We start from the raw sequence: 14,607 nt of genomic DNA, 5'->3' as shown, positions 1-14,607 counted from the left end.
TTGCAAGCACCTTCTTTTGGATGCTCCAAGGCTTTTCCACTGTCCAAGAGCAAAGAGCGACTAGCTGGGAGGGAGCTGTAAAGCAATGACATTTGGATCGAGTCATGCATGTGATTATCTCATATTAACATCAAATGAAGACAGAAGCCTGCTCCTTATTTTATGCAAGCTTCACCTGCATCAAGCAATAGTCTGGTGTGAATGTAGAGAATAAATAAAATGGGGATAGGAAAGTTTCCAGGATCTTACTGCCATGCTTGAACAATAGCTACAGATACTTCATGAATTTGTCCTTTTAAAGTGCAATCATATGCACACTTTTGTTCTTTTTATGCCGTTTACTTTGTATTGATGTTTCATTGGCTTTAGAAATATGTATTGATACATGTTAATATGTTGTACACTGACTCCTGACCACGGGAAGGCTATTATAGAAATATCTAAACTGGAGAAATATTGACAAAATGAATGTAAGGAAGCATAGCGTCAGTGTAATTAAACATAATGTTTAACCCTAAAAGCTATGTAGTATGGTTATGTTTTGTCATTGTGTCACACGTGAATGTATGTAAAAATCTAATTAAATAATCAGAAATAAAATCCCTTCCACAATAAACTTCTGCTTGAGGAAATGTCCACTGTCTGCAGCTCTCCCCACCCCCTGCCCTGTGAGAGGCTGCAGAAGGATGGAGGTAACCAGGATGTGTCTTCTGGTGTCTTGATCTTGCTTGTAGTTAGCATTAGTATGGAAGGCATGCAAATGAAGAAGTACTGCAAAATTCTGTATATAAAAAAGTCCTTTATTAACCTGAATATATAAAAAAGACAAGTTGTCTACCATAATAGTTCTTGCTTCATGTGGAAAGAAAACTTTTTACAAAGTGAAAAAATAAATACCTTTTGGAGTAAGGTTTATACGCTAATGTGCCATAAAAAAGTAGAGCTTTAATATTTTGACAAAATGTCTGTGCAAAGAAACAAATGCATACACACATTACTGCTACATTAAGGCAATATGAAAAGTATATTCAGAAAGTCTCAGTAAAGTGACTTTTCTAGCTTTCTTTTTAGCTAGTATTGCACCCAAACATGGTCATCTAGTTTTCAATATTTTGGAGCATTCACTAGCTGACCAAAGTCCAAAATGCCCAGGGACAGGGTTTGTGGTAGAAGGTAAGACGGTTTTAAGAAAGAATAATTTAACACAGCTGCATTTTAGAAAACCATATTAATATTATACTGTTTGAGAATACATTTCTCCCAACACAAGGCAGATAAACAGAAACAAGTACAAGAGAAACAACTGACTCTTGCAAGAGAAAAATGTTTCACAGATGTTCAAAGTTACTTTTTTAAATGTAAGTATTTCAGCATTTTCTTCTCAAGAGGTGCCCAACAGGCTGCCAAATTTACTCAAATCTTTATAGTAAATTTTGCAAGTTACCTATTTTTGATGAAACAAATACAACTATTTGCTTAAAGCTTTGCAATCTTAGGTTCTTAAATACAAAGATTTAAAAATAGTTTTTTCAGTGAGACTAAAAGCAGAAACTAAGTTACTGTGAAATAACAGATGTAGATATTAAAAAACTAGTTTTCCTAAAAGATAAATGGAGTGATCATGCTAAATAAAGTAACTTTAAAAACAATATTTATAATTGCAAAAACAGGCAGTGTTGCCCTTGCTGGATACTACGGAGTAACTTTTCATCTTTCCTCCTCTCAGATTTTTTTTGTATATTGCCATTTTATAAATAAATGTTGCTTCATGTGACATGAGGTTGTCTACAAGTCATTCACAGTATACCCATAAAACAAATTCTCTAAACAGAGATCATTCCCTATTCTCCCCTCCCTCCCCCCATAGTTTTGTTGCGGTCGTTTTGACTATAATTGCTGGCAGATGCTGAAGTGACTGCTCACCTTCACCATCAATGGAGTCGGAGAAAACATTAGTGCAGTATTTTGGAAGTACAAGATAGTTTAGAAGCTTGTATAGTGTACATCTTCCAGTGATAACATGGAGGTCAGATTACGGTCAGATTAAGCAGGCTGGTGTGGGTAGGCAAATACACATGCTGGACGTGCTCTACTCGAGATCTGCAAACTGGACATGACTAGAAGGAAAAAACAAAAGTTGGAACATTTATTCACTGTTGTTAACAACTTTATGGCTAATATAAGGGTTTATCAGTTCACATAGCCTGAAGGTTCTAACACTGTTTTTCTGCTGATATATATATTTAAGTTTTAAAAATACTTGTCACAAAAGCAAGCCTTAGCAGATTTATACGAATGTGTTCATAACTAGAACATATATGCTCCAGAATCTAAAGTAGAAATCATATTATCTCCATGCAAGTAGTACTGTTTAATTTCAAGATGCCACAAAATGTTGACAAATGTGAAGTTCCAAAGAATTTCAAGCTTATGCCTAATATTTTCAGCAATTTCACCAAAATCTGTGTTACTTACCTGGTAGGTCAAATTAGGCATTTGACAGTGTATTTTAACTACAACTAAGGAATATCTCCATCTTCTCTCAACAGTATGCCAAAGAGTCTAAGGCTATATACAGCTATTAAATGCTATGAACCGATGTTCCTTTCTATGTCTGTTTTGTCAACCGGTTTGAGAATTTGTTTTAAGTATGGAGAACAGCAAAATACTTGGAAAGGTAGTGACTGAGTTGTCACATCACATTATAGCATAGCTTAAGGCCAAGTAAGGCTTAACAGAAATGAAGTGCATTCTGGTGCACTACTGCTGTGACACCATGCTATGAATATGACAATATGCTGTTAGGTCCAAACATGGGCTTGCTAGTGTTTGTTTTTGGCTTACCACTTACGGTTTATTTGGCCAAAGAAGCCAGAAGCCCAAGTTTGGAAATCACAAGTCAAGCTCTGGCTTGTTCCTTTGCAACTGGGCCGGACCCTGCGATCACCGTATGAGGCCCTTCTTTATGTGCCCTCACCACGAGGTACAGAGGGTGGCAACATGAGAATGGGCCTTTTCTTTTGTATTTGGATTTGTTTTTCTAAGGTCCTATACTCTGGCTTAATGAGGAAATGAACAGGAAGGTGATGGATGGAAAGCAAAAAACTGTATTAGAGGGCAAGGAATGGAAGATCTCGCAGGGTGGGAAGCTGGAAGAAAAAGTTCCCAGGTGAGAGATGGGAGGGTCCGTCCACTTTTATGTGACACAAGGGTTAAGATTTATCTCTGAAAGAGGACTTGGTATTTTCTTCTTTTCTTTAGATTAATTTTTTTATTGTATCATATGCTGAAAAGTTTCAATATTATTTTTTTTAAAGGAGGGAGAGAGAGAGAATTGTCCTTTTCTGCAGTGGCTCTGTTTGTGGAATGCTCTCCAAGCACCTTCACTACATATCTTTAGGCATCAGGCAAAAATGTTCCTCTTCTCCCAGGCCTTTGGCACATTAAACTATCTATGACTTTTTAAAAAGTGGGTGGGTGGGTGCACGCACAGGGGGAGGCTATTGCTTTGTTTGCTTTCACTATGTATTTTTGTGTTTTTATACTCTAATCTACCCTGTGATACTGAGATGAAAGGCGGTATATAAATCTGATAAAAATAATGCAGCAGCAGCAAGGGAGGAGAAACATGATTAGAGTATTATGTATCAGCCCACTGCTCACTCACATTAAGCCACAGTTGTTTTATACTATGCTTTCATGTAATGTAAAAATCAGACCAATAATTTAATATGTGATTCAATGTTGTTGTAATTAACTTAATAATTACCTGTAATTGTGCAGCACATGACTCACAGCACACGGTGTGACCACATGGACAAAATGTTGAATTTATTTCTTCTTCACAGCATACCATACATAGTAGGGATTCTTTAAGCTTCCGTAACTTTTCTTGAAGAGCTTTCATCTGCTGGCAGTTGAGACCTTCACAGCTATCACAGTTCATACTGCTTTCTGAAGACTTAAGGGGAGAACTGGGCGGGCTCTGGTCGCTTCTCGAAACAAGATCCACAATGCCAGCATTGTAAAGGGCTCGCCTTGCATGATCATAAGCTTCCTTAGATGTCCGCTTAATATCAAACACATACTTTTTGCCGAGATTAATATTCTCATTCAGGAACAAGGATGCTAAATGGCCCTTTAAGTCTCGACTGTACTGCATCATAACAGCACTAGTAACAGTGTCACACCTATCAGAGTGGGGGTGAAAACAAAGTATAACTCAGTCAAACTGAACACGTAGGTGAAATAACAGGCTCTGTTTATTCAAATAATTCTAATACTGTAATTGCAATGAGAACATGGAAGACTATTCTAAAAACAAAACGGCATTCTTAATTTGAATATTTCCATTCCCTAAAAGAGAATAGTTTGAAATGGGTTGTTACAAGTTTGATAAACCAGAGTTGCATGAGAAATTTATTTAATGGTATGTTTAGGAAGTGTTAACTTTATCTTGTGTTCATACAAGAGGTTTCTTCAAGCACTTCTTCCCACTTAAGAAATAAAAGAATATTCCTAACCAACAAAATTAAATCCGCTCAGGAGGCAGCAGAATAAAATGAAACCTTTTATTTCACAAATATTAAAGTTTACGCCATTGTTATATCAACTAAAAAGAGAAACTTATGCAGGAAATATTTGATGCATTTGAAGCTGGATTTGTTTTCTAGAAATACAAACCTGTAAAATGCATGTGTTTCTGTTATCGCTCTGTACAGTCCACTAGCTGCTCTGGTGCTGACCATCTTGAAAAGGTGAACTATGCTGTTGCCAGATTCCTTTGTGACAGTCAAGTACACATTCTTTCCAGACTGCGTTGCCATCTGAACAACTGGGTATGCAATCCTATAAGGAAGGCAAGTATGTTAAAGAACAAGTCCTGTACTGAGAGCCTAAAAGGACTCTGAGGAACAACTACAGCCAGGTATAGTTTGGCAGGGTACATTTAAGATTAATACTAAGCTAGAACAATATAGCTCTTTACATTTATTTATTTAATAATATATAACCTACATGACAAGTGTTTCCAAAGCGTAAAGCTAGATTATGAAGAGAACGTAAATAGTTAAAATATAAATACGCAACATTAAATTACAAGATCCTGTGTAGTATAAAATGTAAAATGGTTCGTTACTCTTCAGAGAAAGCCCACTTAAAAAGTTGTTTTCAACAGTCATCTGAAAGCAAAAATGCTAGCTGCTGTTTCCACAAAGCTGGAGTCACAACACTAAAGGTCTGGTTTCTAGTTGATGTCAGGCAGACCTCTGGAGCATAACGAATCCTTAACAATGCCCATTTGGAGGAATGCAATTGTTAGGTAATGATATATGCGTCAAGGCAATCTCTTAAGTAATCTGGTTCCACATCAAGAAAGAAACAAAGCCACCTACAACTATTTCGACAGCTTAATGTATAGCGCACGGGGGTGGGGGATCTCCAGCCCATGGACATAATTAGGCATGGCAGCCCTTGCCATTCGGCCCTTGAGATGCCCATCTACCCATACATGACATGAGTTAAGAGCAGGTAAAGTCAGTGCCTGGATGAACGGGGCTTTGCATGCACTATTAATCTGCTGCTTGTAAAGACCCAAATGGCTGAGGGTCACCTGACTGCTGGGCACTTGGGAAGCACTTCCCAGGGGACTTTGCAAGCTCTGTGCTCAGCACTTCCCAAGCACAGGGCTTGTAAAGCCCCTTGTGTAGTGCTTCCAGTGGAAGAGGTTTGGAGGTGTGGGGTTGGCGAAGGGGAAGTCCTATTGGCGAAGTGCACACATGTGAAGTTGAGTGTGAATAGAGAACAACAGGTAACAATGGTTGAATCACAACAGATGTGTATCCCACAACTCTTCTGAACCTTTTAATGGAATTTAGTAGGCATTTATTACCTGTTGATGGGAGTGAAGTCATCTTTACACATGGCAATACCCTCAGGACCAATTCCAATAAAAAGTTTCTGCCCTTCGCTGTCTCTAACAGAATGCCATTCCACCCCATAGTTCTCCAGTGTTGACACAATCTGTAAAACTTGATACTCTGCTGAAGCTTGGGTGAGGCCTTCAAGTTCCTTATGCTTTGCAGTAATACTGTAGGTAACAAAAAGTTGAGAATAGGTTAATCATTCAGACATGCATAAGCAAGGTACAGTGTTTAAAGACATATTCAATCAACTTCATGAACATTTTGTAACTTTTAATGATTTACAAGATTTAAATACTGGCTTTTATCAATAAGATCTCAAATGTTATAAATTTTATAGATTTATTTTTAATGATACATTGTTAAGTATATTTTTTGTCCTTATTTAAATGTAACTAAGTATGGTATTACGTAATATTCAGAATTAAGGTTTTACATGGCAACACATTAAACAGTTGTTGGTAAGATTAGGAGCCTTTTGAGAAAAACAAGATTACAAAATTTGTTGAACTATGAATGTGGCTTCATGCTTTAAAAAACTCAAACACTAATTGAGGAACAATCTCACCACACTTAAACAATTCTAAATCTTTACTCAGTTCAATAGGAGATGTAAACATTTTCAAATTCTCCCACTGAGGCCTGCTTTTTTAAAAAATATTTTATTTAATCAGTCTAAGAATCAGGAAAATATATTATGGTAATACACAGGTAACATATAGCTTCAAAATTAAAATCCTTAAATATTATGAGTACTACAGAAAATGAAGTCTTAGATATGACTGTGTTAGCATAAATCCTGCAAATAAAAATGTGTGGTTTGCAACTGCAGTGGTTTTGCCAATGATATGCATCTGAACAATTATTTCAGCCATGGTAATGTTCCTAGGAAACAAACCCTCTTACCTGTCCAAAACAGTAGTGGTAAGCTCCTTTGCACAGAACTCTTCATAATGATATTTGGCAGTATTTTGATTATAATCACCAAACTTCAACTGGGCAAGTAGTGCACTAAGTTCAATTGCATGTTCAGAAGAACACTGAAGATTACCAGCCAGAAGATCCTCCTCTATATGCAAGAAAAACATGTGCCTAAAAGGAAATTAATTTTAAAAAGTATTAAGTCATATTTAGTAAAATATGTGACAGAAATAGATCTGCTCCTTCTTTTAAAAGTCACAAGATATTGTTCTGATTTCCCTATCTGTAAGAATTGGAAAATAAATGACAGAATACCTCAGTGATATAGAATAAATTGGAAGTCTGATTCATCTTGAGACATTGAAATAGAAAGACAGTATTAAAGATGAAGTTTTAGTCGAAGTGAGTGAACAGAACAGCATCTATTCTAAGTTTATTTCCAGGAAGGAACAGGAGTTTAGTCAGGGGAAAGGTCCTTTACATGTGACTTCACATATTACTGAAGGATGATGGCAACTTACAATCATGAGGCACAATAAAACCCACCATACCTCCTCTGAAGATCAATGATTTTAAAAGCATAGCAAACTGAAGGCTTTAACGTAAAGAAAGGCAGAGATCTGAACTGCCGCACCATCACAGCTGCATTGCCAGTTCAACACATACCGAACACAAATAAGCTGGCAGAAGTTGGCTTGTCCGTACTGAGTGTTTCTCAGATATTAAGGAGGTCCCTTCTGCACTATACACTTAAAGCAGTATCATACCATTTCCCCAAAGCAATATCATGGCCTCCCTAAATAATCCTGTAGTAAACTGTAGTGAGACTAGTTAGGAGATCCCTATTCCCTTCCGAGAGATAAAATTCCCAGAGTGGTTTAACTGGCAATTCCTTTTCCCAGGAGACTGTGCTATGAAAGGGGTATTAGTCTCCTAACATCTCTCAAAACTCTTAACAAACTTTAGTTTCCAGGATTCACTGGGGGAAGCCATGACTGTTTAAAGTGATATACTACTTTAAATGTATAGTGTAAATGGGGCTGAGGGGAATAGTAAATCTGTCATGACCGGTGTTAGAAACAGATATAAAAGCTAGGAACTAAATGGCACCTTAAACCTAGGTTGTGGGTGCCACCATGGAGTGTCTAGGTGAGCTTTTTTTTGTAACAAGAATGCAAAGCTGAAAATGAACGAACTGCAGCTAAAATCTTATGTTCAATTTTACATGGTCTAGTCCTCATCTGAAGACTACAAAAAAACAAAGCCATACTTCCCCTGCCCACCCCCCTAATATTCTTATGAGGGTCTCTTCTCCAGTCTTCAGAGAATGGCTGGAAGTGGGGAGGCAGAAAAAAGGTCCCCCTTTTCTTCCAGCAGTGGCAGTTTTAATCTGAAATCTTGGGCTCAGCGCTGCGCCCAGAGCTCAGACACTGCTTGCATTAATGAAATTCCCTTTCACAAAACATCTTAAAATAATGGGTTGTTTGGCTATGAGTCTATAATATTCTGTTAAGTATCTGGTGATAGACGATTAGTTGTCTCACATATCAAATTAGAAATATTGTTGTGCCTACTAATATATAAGTATTGTGAATCAGATCTTGCCTTCCTTCTAGCTCAGAAGTGGAAAGACGGTGGTGAGGACTTTCTCTTGAAATGATCTGTTGCAAAATTAAAATCTTTTTTATAATTTCTTTTAAAATCATAACTGAATATTCTGGCCAATATTGGTTATAACTCATGGGACTGCAAGTATGACAATCGCACACCAATCTGCGAGGGAGTTATAGTACAAGATAGGTGCCAGCTTCTGTGCAAATAACTCTTGTCAATGATGCTAGGTTTTTATTAGTTAGCCAGTAAAATAGAAAACCTATTTTTAAGTTTAAAATACATGGATCAGAATCTGAAAGAGCCTTCTTTCCCCCTTGAACCTCCCCCTGAACCTTACCCCAGAGACCAGCAGCACCTTTCGAGCAGAATGGAATGGGGTGACGGGATTGCCAACTGCCCCCCATGCACATTTAGTAGTGCACTGAGGCAGTAAGCCAGTGTTTGAGCAGAATGCCTCAGCTTTATGGGGGGGGGGGACAGAAGCCGATGGCACCTTGTACGCCTCCTTCTGGCAACCCCTACAGCCAAGCTGGTGCTACAGGTTTTGCTCTGCTTTCCTTTGGACCACATCAGCGACGCCAAGGGACAGCCCAGGATCCTCCATACACACTGCCCAGGCTTGCACCCTGGGAAGGTCACTTTGGTGCTAACACAGCTGTTTGAAGGCACACTCCATTGTCTCTTAAGACACATGGGTGCCAACAACAATGTGCAAGAATCTGAGCAGGTGGAGGATACTGTGGTTTATAGCACAATACCTTTTATTTACTTCCTTATTGTAAAGAAAACAACAACCTCAAAGTAGTTTACAAAAAGATAAAACAATAAAACTGCCAATAAAAAGAATCAGCCTCAACATTTTAAGACTTTCAAAAAGCTAAACTAACAATAGGCTAAAAACAGATTAAAACTCACAAACGTTTTCTAAACATTAGGGCAAACTCGTCTAAACAAAAATGTTTTAGCAGGCACCAAAAGGAGTACATCAATAGGCAGGGAGTTCCAAAGTGTAGGTGTTTCCACTAAAATATTTGAGTTCCTATAAATGTGGAATGGGTACTATATGGCACCCACCTATAACAGTGTCATTTCTATCAATATGGTTTAGTGGGCATATATGTGGTAAGGCAATCTCACAGGTATCTAGTGATGTAAATTGTGCTAAATTGTGTTTAACATTGTGTTTTAATTATTATAACCCACTCTGGGACCTTAGGGTGAAAAGTGGGTAATAAACTATTATTACTGTCATATTGTACAATGGCAGAAGAGGCAAGATTCCCAAGGCTTGTTCATCATTGTTGTTTGTAAGGGAGGGGAAGCTTGTTCAGCTATGCTTCATGTAGTTATATGGATTCAACACCTTTTTCAGCAACCACCACAAGATTTAATTGCACTTGGGCAAAACAGAACACTTACCTAGACAAAATATATTTAGACTACAAAGTACAAGTGTGAACTGTACTGTACATGTATAGTAGCTGTTTAATTTCTGACCACTCACTACAAAATACAAGTTACTTTATTCCAGTATTCTAAATGTATTGCTACTGAACTTTAACAAGAAGTTTTAAAGGATAAAATTTAATATAAGAAGTTTCACATATTTACTCAACGTCAACAATGCTTACTATTCCAAAAGTAGACAAAAGTTTAGACTTGTTACTTCTTCACAAAAAGCCTCGACCACAAAAGCAGAACTTTCTTCCCTGAAGCAACCATTTCAGACCAATCAGGAGTCTAATTTCCCCAGAAACTCGGCTTTCTTCCAATGCAGCAGTCACCGATTCCATAGAACAGCCTGGCAGCTATTAACAAGGGTTACTTTCAGTCAATGACCTACAGTTACATTGTTGTTGCTTCTCTAGAGCAGCCGCCACACATCCTTCACTGCTGCCTTCACTGTTAGCAAGTAAAACACAGCCACACCCAGAATAAGTTTTGAGACTCAACTTTCTCATTGCAACTCATTTCTGAACCTTGGATTTCTCAATTACTATCCTGTTTTTACCTAAAAACAAACTGCCAGGCAGCTCCATGAAGCTTCCCTGAATTCCCTGGAATAAATCCAAACTCAAAACAATTCCCAATTATATAGATGGCTTCACAACACCCTGGCACAATTCCTTTTAAAAGTTAAAGTAATTACAGGAGCATCTTAATTAAAGTTTTTTTGTTTCTTCTCCCCATCCCCCACTTTTTACCAGGAACTATGTATCCTGAAGCATTTCAACTTAGCACATGTCACACTGTTTGGGCTTCTTTTCCTGGTTATAAATTACTATAGTAGAATATGGGCAAATGTAATAACAATGATTTGCTACTGTGGAAATCTAGTTTTGAAGAATCATTCAACCTATTAATTAAGTAAAACAGCAGAACAGCAATCACAGTTTCACACTTAATGTCATGTTCTCAAGCCTATTAAAAGCAGTTTCACGGGTCCAGTCAAATCAAAACAGACCATTACATCTTCAAAATCCAATCTAATTCAAATTTATGTGGAGAGTGCTCTAGGGTTGAACTCTTGAAATTTATAATAGCCAGCTCTCACATATCTCTTACACATATACAAAACTTCCATTTACAAATACATATCACACAATGGTTGATACTTCAAAAGAATAACCTAATCTCAGTACACTGTTTTCTACACAAACAATATGCAAATACAAGGGAACTGATCCTATCAGTGCTCTCAAACTGATGCCTATTCTTTTTCAATGGCACAGACTAAGTGAGGATGAGACGTCAACATTGAATCTCTTAAGCCTGGAGGACGACGACAAAGAGAATGGGTCCCCCCCCCCCACACACTGGTACTCTCATTCTTTGGAACTTGCCAACATTCATAGCCTTTCAAAGCAGTTCAGGAACATATGACAGGATGGAACTCCTAGTCTTCACTTTGCAAGTCTAGCACAAAAAATGTGTGAGTGTTAAGGTTTAAAAGTCCCAAACAGCTGTAAGCCAGATTTTCCACAGTAACTATAGCAGTATGAAAAATATCCCCAAGTTATAATGCACAGCATTGTTTTCTTAAAAGTAAAATATTAACCAAAGTAATTCATGTAAGAAATATTGTTCCATCACATGCAATGAAAGCTTTTGAAAACATAATACACAACACAGGAGGTCTGTGCACTTAAAAAAGAAAAGAAAAGAAGATGCAGCCTGAATATTAAAAAGCTGTACAGATTATTTCAGAACTATTTTAGTCAATAAAATATTAGCAGCCCTGCCATCCCATGAACCTAGCAGCATCCAGATTCGCAAGTTGCCTGCCTAACAAATAGTTAACTCATTGTTACAATAGAATAACATTATGTACAAAGCATGAGAACAGCATAAATGCATTCATGGAAGAGTTGTGATTATCTGCAACCATCTATAGCAGGCTACAGTTTGGAAGTGAGCATTTTTCTACAATAAAATGTATTTTTAAAAAATCTCACCATGCTACTGAAACATTTCATCTTAAGAATTATATGGCTGGGTGAAATTTTACCATGAAGGCTACCTAAATAAGCCCCATAGGGAATAAAGGTGGAGTCTTCCAAGTGCATTTTAAAAGTGTAATTACACGATTTTTGTCAGTGTTTGAATTCAAGTGTAAGCTTAAGATAGCTACATATTTCCTAAAGGGAGAAACCAGCTGTTTTCTCTTTGTGGTTTGAAGCAGGGCCTAAACTTGTTTGAAACATTACTGTAATATGATATCAGAGCTCTGTAAACTGAAACACTGGGTGGAACAGTTTCCTGCTATGAACATTTTAAAATGACCTGCTATAACACTGCTATGAGGTTACTATCGGGCAAACACTTTGTGTTACTTCCACTTGTAGAAAGGCTCCTGTAATTACAAAAGGTACTACCCAGTATGTTTTATTCCCCATAACAAATACTATTTTACAATAAGACTTTAGCTTCAGATTCAGTTCTACAGACACATTCAAGTAACATTCCAAACTTCTACTGGAGAATTGCATATATTGAAAATAAAGTATGAACAGGTCTCACTGGGAGTTCTTTCTTACCTTGTCTGTTCTTGCAATATGAGATGGGGCTCCACAAAGAATTTGACACGTAGTTTCAGTCTGTAAGGAGGCAGACCATCCATCTGCTGGGATATTCTATTTCGCAAATTCAGCCACAAATTCTCTCCTTTACTGCCTGTGAACTGGAGTCCGAAGTAATCAACTTCTATAATGCCCAGTCGTCTACAAACCTATGATTAAAAATTGGAGCATCATAAAAGTTAGTACAAGAATCATCATGAAGTAGTGTGACAAGACGTTGTTTAACAAACTTCAGGAAGTCCACAAAACAATATGCCACTTGATACTGGTGGAGCTGATAAACAAGCATATACTACAAAATGACAAGCTAAATCAGATTGCTCTTAGGGTGCCACAACCAACACCTCATACCTAAAGCTTGTAGAAAGAATGATCCATCTGTGCAAGAACATTCACCATGTTGTAAACACCAAATCCAAAGACTTGGGTCTCCTGCCAAAAACATGTACAGTTGGGTGAACGTTCAGGGTTAAATGAGCATAAACAAAGGGCACAGCTGGGCCACTGCATAAAACCCTGAACGTCTCCATTCACAGGTTGAAAGCAGACGGTTCAATCAATCCCACGCTCAGATGTGCCATGTACATTTACACCACGTGGTGCCAACGAAAACTAGAGCCTTGCAGGGTTCAGTTGCCTGCTGCAACAAATATAACGATTAGTCCACATGCCTTGCCAAGCACAGTATTCCCCATGCAGGGGCGATACATTTAGGGGGGGGGCAGTCAAGTCACCTGCCATCGCCCCTGCAAAGTGCCACGTGGCTAATGCTAGTAAAAGGGGGGAATTTCAGGATGTGGGATGCGGGGGGGGGGGAGCTCAGTAAGCAACGCGTGGGAGGCAGCCAGAGCAGCAGCCTCGCTGCAGGCTCCGCAGCTCCGAGGCCGTTGCATCCCCCTCCCCTTGCCTGCATCCCCCCCATCCCGATCCCCAGCTGCTCTGTGTCCAGTCCCACGGAGCACGAGAAAAGCCGGCGGCTCTCGTTCGGATAATCTCGAGCCGAAGCAGAGAGCGCGCGAGAGCAACCCCGTCGCGGCTCGTGGGTCGCGAGCTCCTTCAACGACCATTCATGAATCAGCGGCGGGTTTGCGGGAAGGGGGGGGGGGAGAGCGAGAGAGAGCGAACGCGCGCGGCTCTTCACCTGGTCGAGGCAGTCTTCGCCGTTGGCCTTGGCCTCTACCTCCACCTCCATCACCACCGCGTCCGGCCTGGTCACATAGCACAGCATGGCCGCTGCCTTGTCGCGAAGACGCGCACCGAAGAGCCCCGGCTGCCTCGCGGCTGCCCACCGCCACCACCCGCCAGCCCGTGCCCTCCCCCTGCGCTCAAACCTTTTCGTGCTTTGAGGAGAGCGGCAGTTGGCGCTCCTATATCTCTCCTCGGCGCGCTCCCCTCCCTCCTCAGTCCCCGCCCTCCGAGCGAAAGCGAACCAATACGCGCACGCTGCTCTATTTACATGCAGCCCTCCGAGCCAACCGAAGCGGCGGGGGAGGGGGGTGGCGGTTTGTTATTGCCAAGATAGCCTCATAGAGGTTGGCAGAGGGAATTTGAGGTTTCCGACTGCATATCGTAGGAGCTCCATGTGCGGGGCAAGAAGGGTGGAATAGAATAGGAATCGGTGAAAAAAAGTGAAAGGGAAACAGACACGGTTTATGTGCCATAGACGATGCCCGATGAGATAAAGCTTAGTTTTAAAGCACCCAGGAAGCAAGTCTTTAGTTCAAGGTCATCATATGTAGCCACCACTTCCATTATATATGTCCTTTCCCAATTTCTGTTAACAGGCACATACTAGGAAGGCTTATCCTGTTAGTGCTAGGCACTGACTGGAAATGACCATCTGAATAATATTTACCTGAATATTTACCACAATAGTTACTTACCTGATTTCTTATTTTAACTTCGTTATTTGGTTTTCCTTGTAAGAATTTATTTACAGTTCTTGTGAACAGCACTGATTTTTAATGAATTAGCAGTATAGATATTCTATAAATAAATTAAGGGGCAAATCCGAAGAAAAGTATTTTTAAGGCTGAAATCCTATCCATACTTGTGTAAGAGGAAGTCCCACT

At 39.2% G+C, this 14,607-nt stretch overlaps 1 protein-coding gene across 2 annotated transcripts; it reads right to left on the bottom strand.

Moving 5' to 3' along the window:
• Positions 1 to 779: 779 nt before the first annotated feature.
• On the bottom strand, positions 780 to 13,942 carry MYLIP (myosin regulatory light chain interacting protein). 2 transcript variants are annotated; one of them, XM_083746715.1, is made up of 7 exons: positions 13,677 to 13,942; positions 12,494 to 12,684; positions 6,828 to 7,013; positions 5,891 to 6,088; positions 4,684 to 4,848; positions 3,770 to 4,190; positions 780 to 2,117 (listed from the first exon to the last, which is right to left on the bottom strand). In XM_083746715.1, the coding sequence occupies exons 1-7, from the start codon at positions 13,761 to 13,763 to the stop codon at positions 2,028 to 2,030; spliced, it is 1,338 nt and encodes a 445-aa protein (XP_083602841.1). In that variant the 5' UTR covers positions 13,764 to 13,942; the 3' UTR covers positions 780 to 2,027. The 2 variants fall into 2 exon arrangements, with proteins under 2 accessions (XP_083602841.1, XP_083602842.1); XM_083746716.1 differs by lacking the exon at positions 13,677 to 13,942 and adding an exon at positions 12,887 to 13,478.
• Positions 13,943 to 14,607: the final 665 nt, after the last annotated feature.

Source organism: Podarcis gaigeae (assembly GCF_964106915.1).
Source record: "Podarcis gaigeae genome assembly, chromosome: 7".
Classification (NCBI taxonomy): domain Eukaryota; kingdom Metazoa; phylum Chordata; class Lepidosauria; order Squamata; family Lacertidae; genus Podarcis; species Podarcis gaigeae.
The sequence above is the reverse complement of the archived record's forward strand: the minus strand, read 5'-3'. Positions and strand labels throughout refer to the sequence as shown.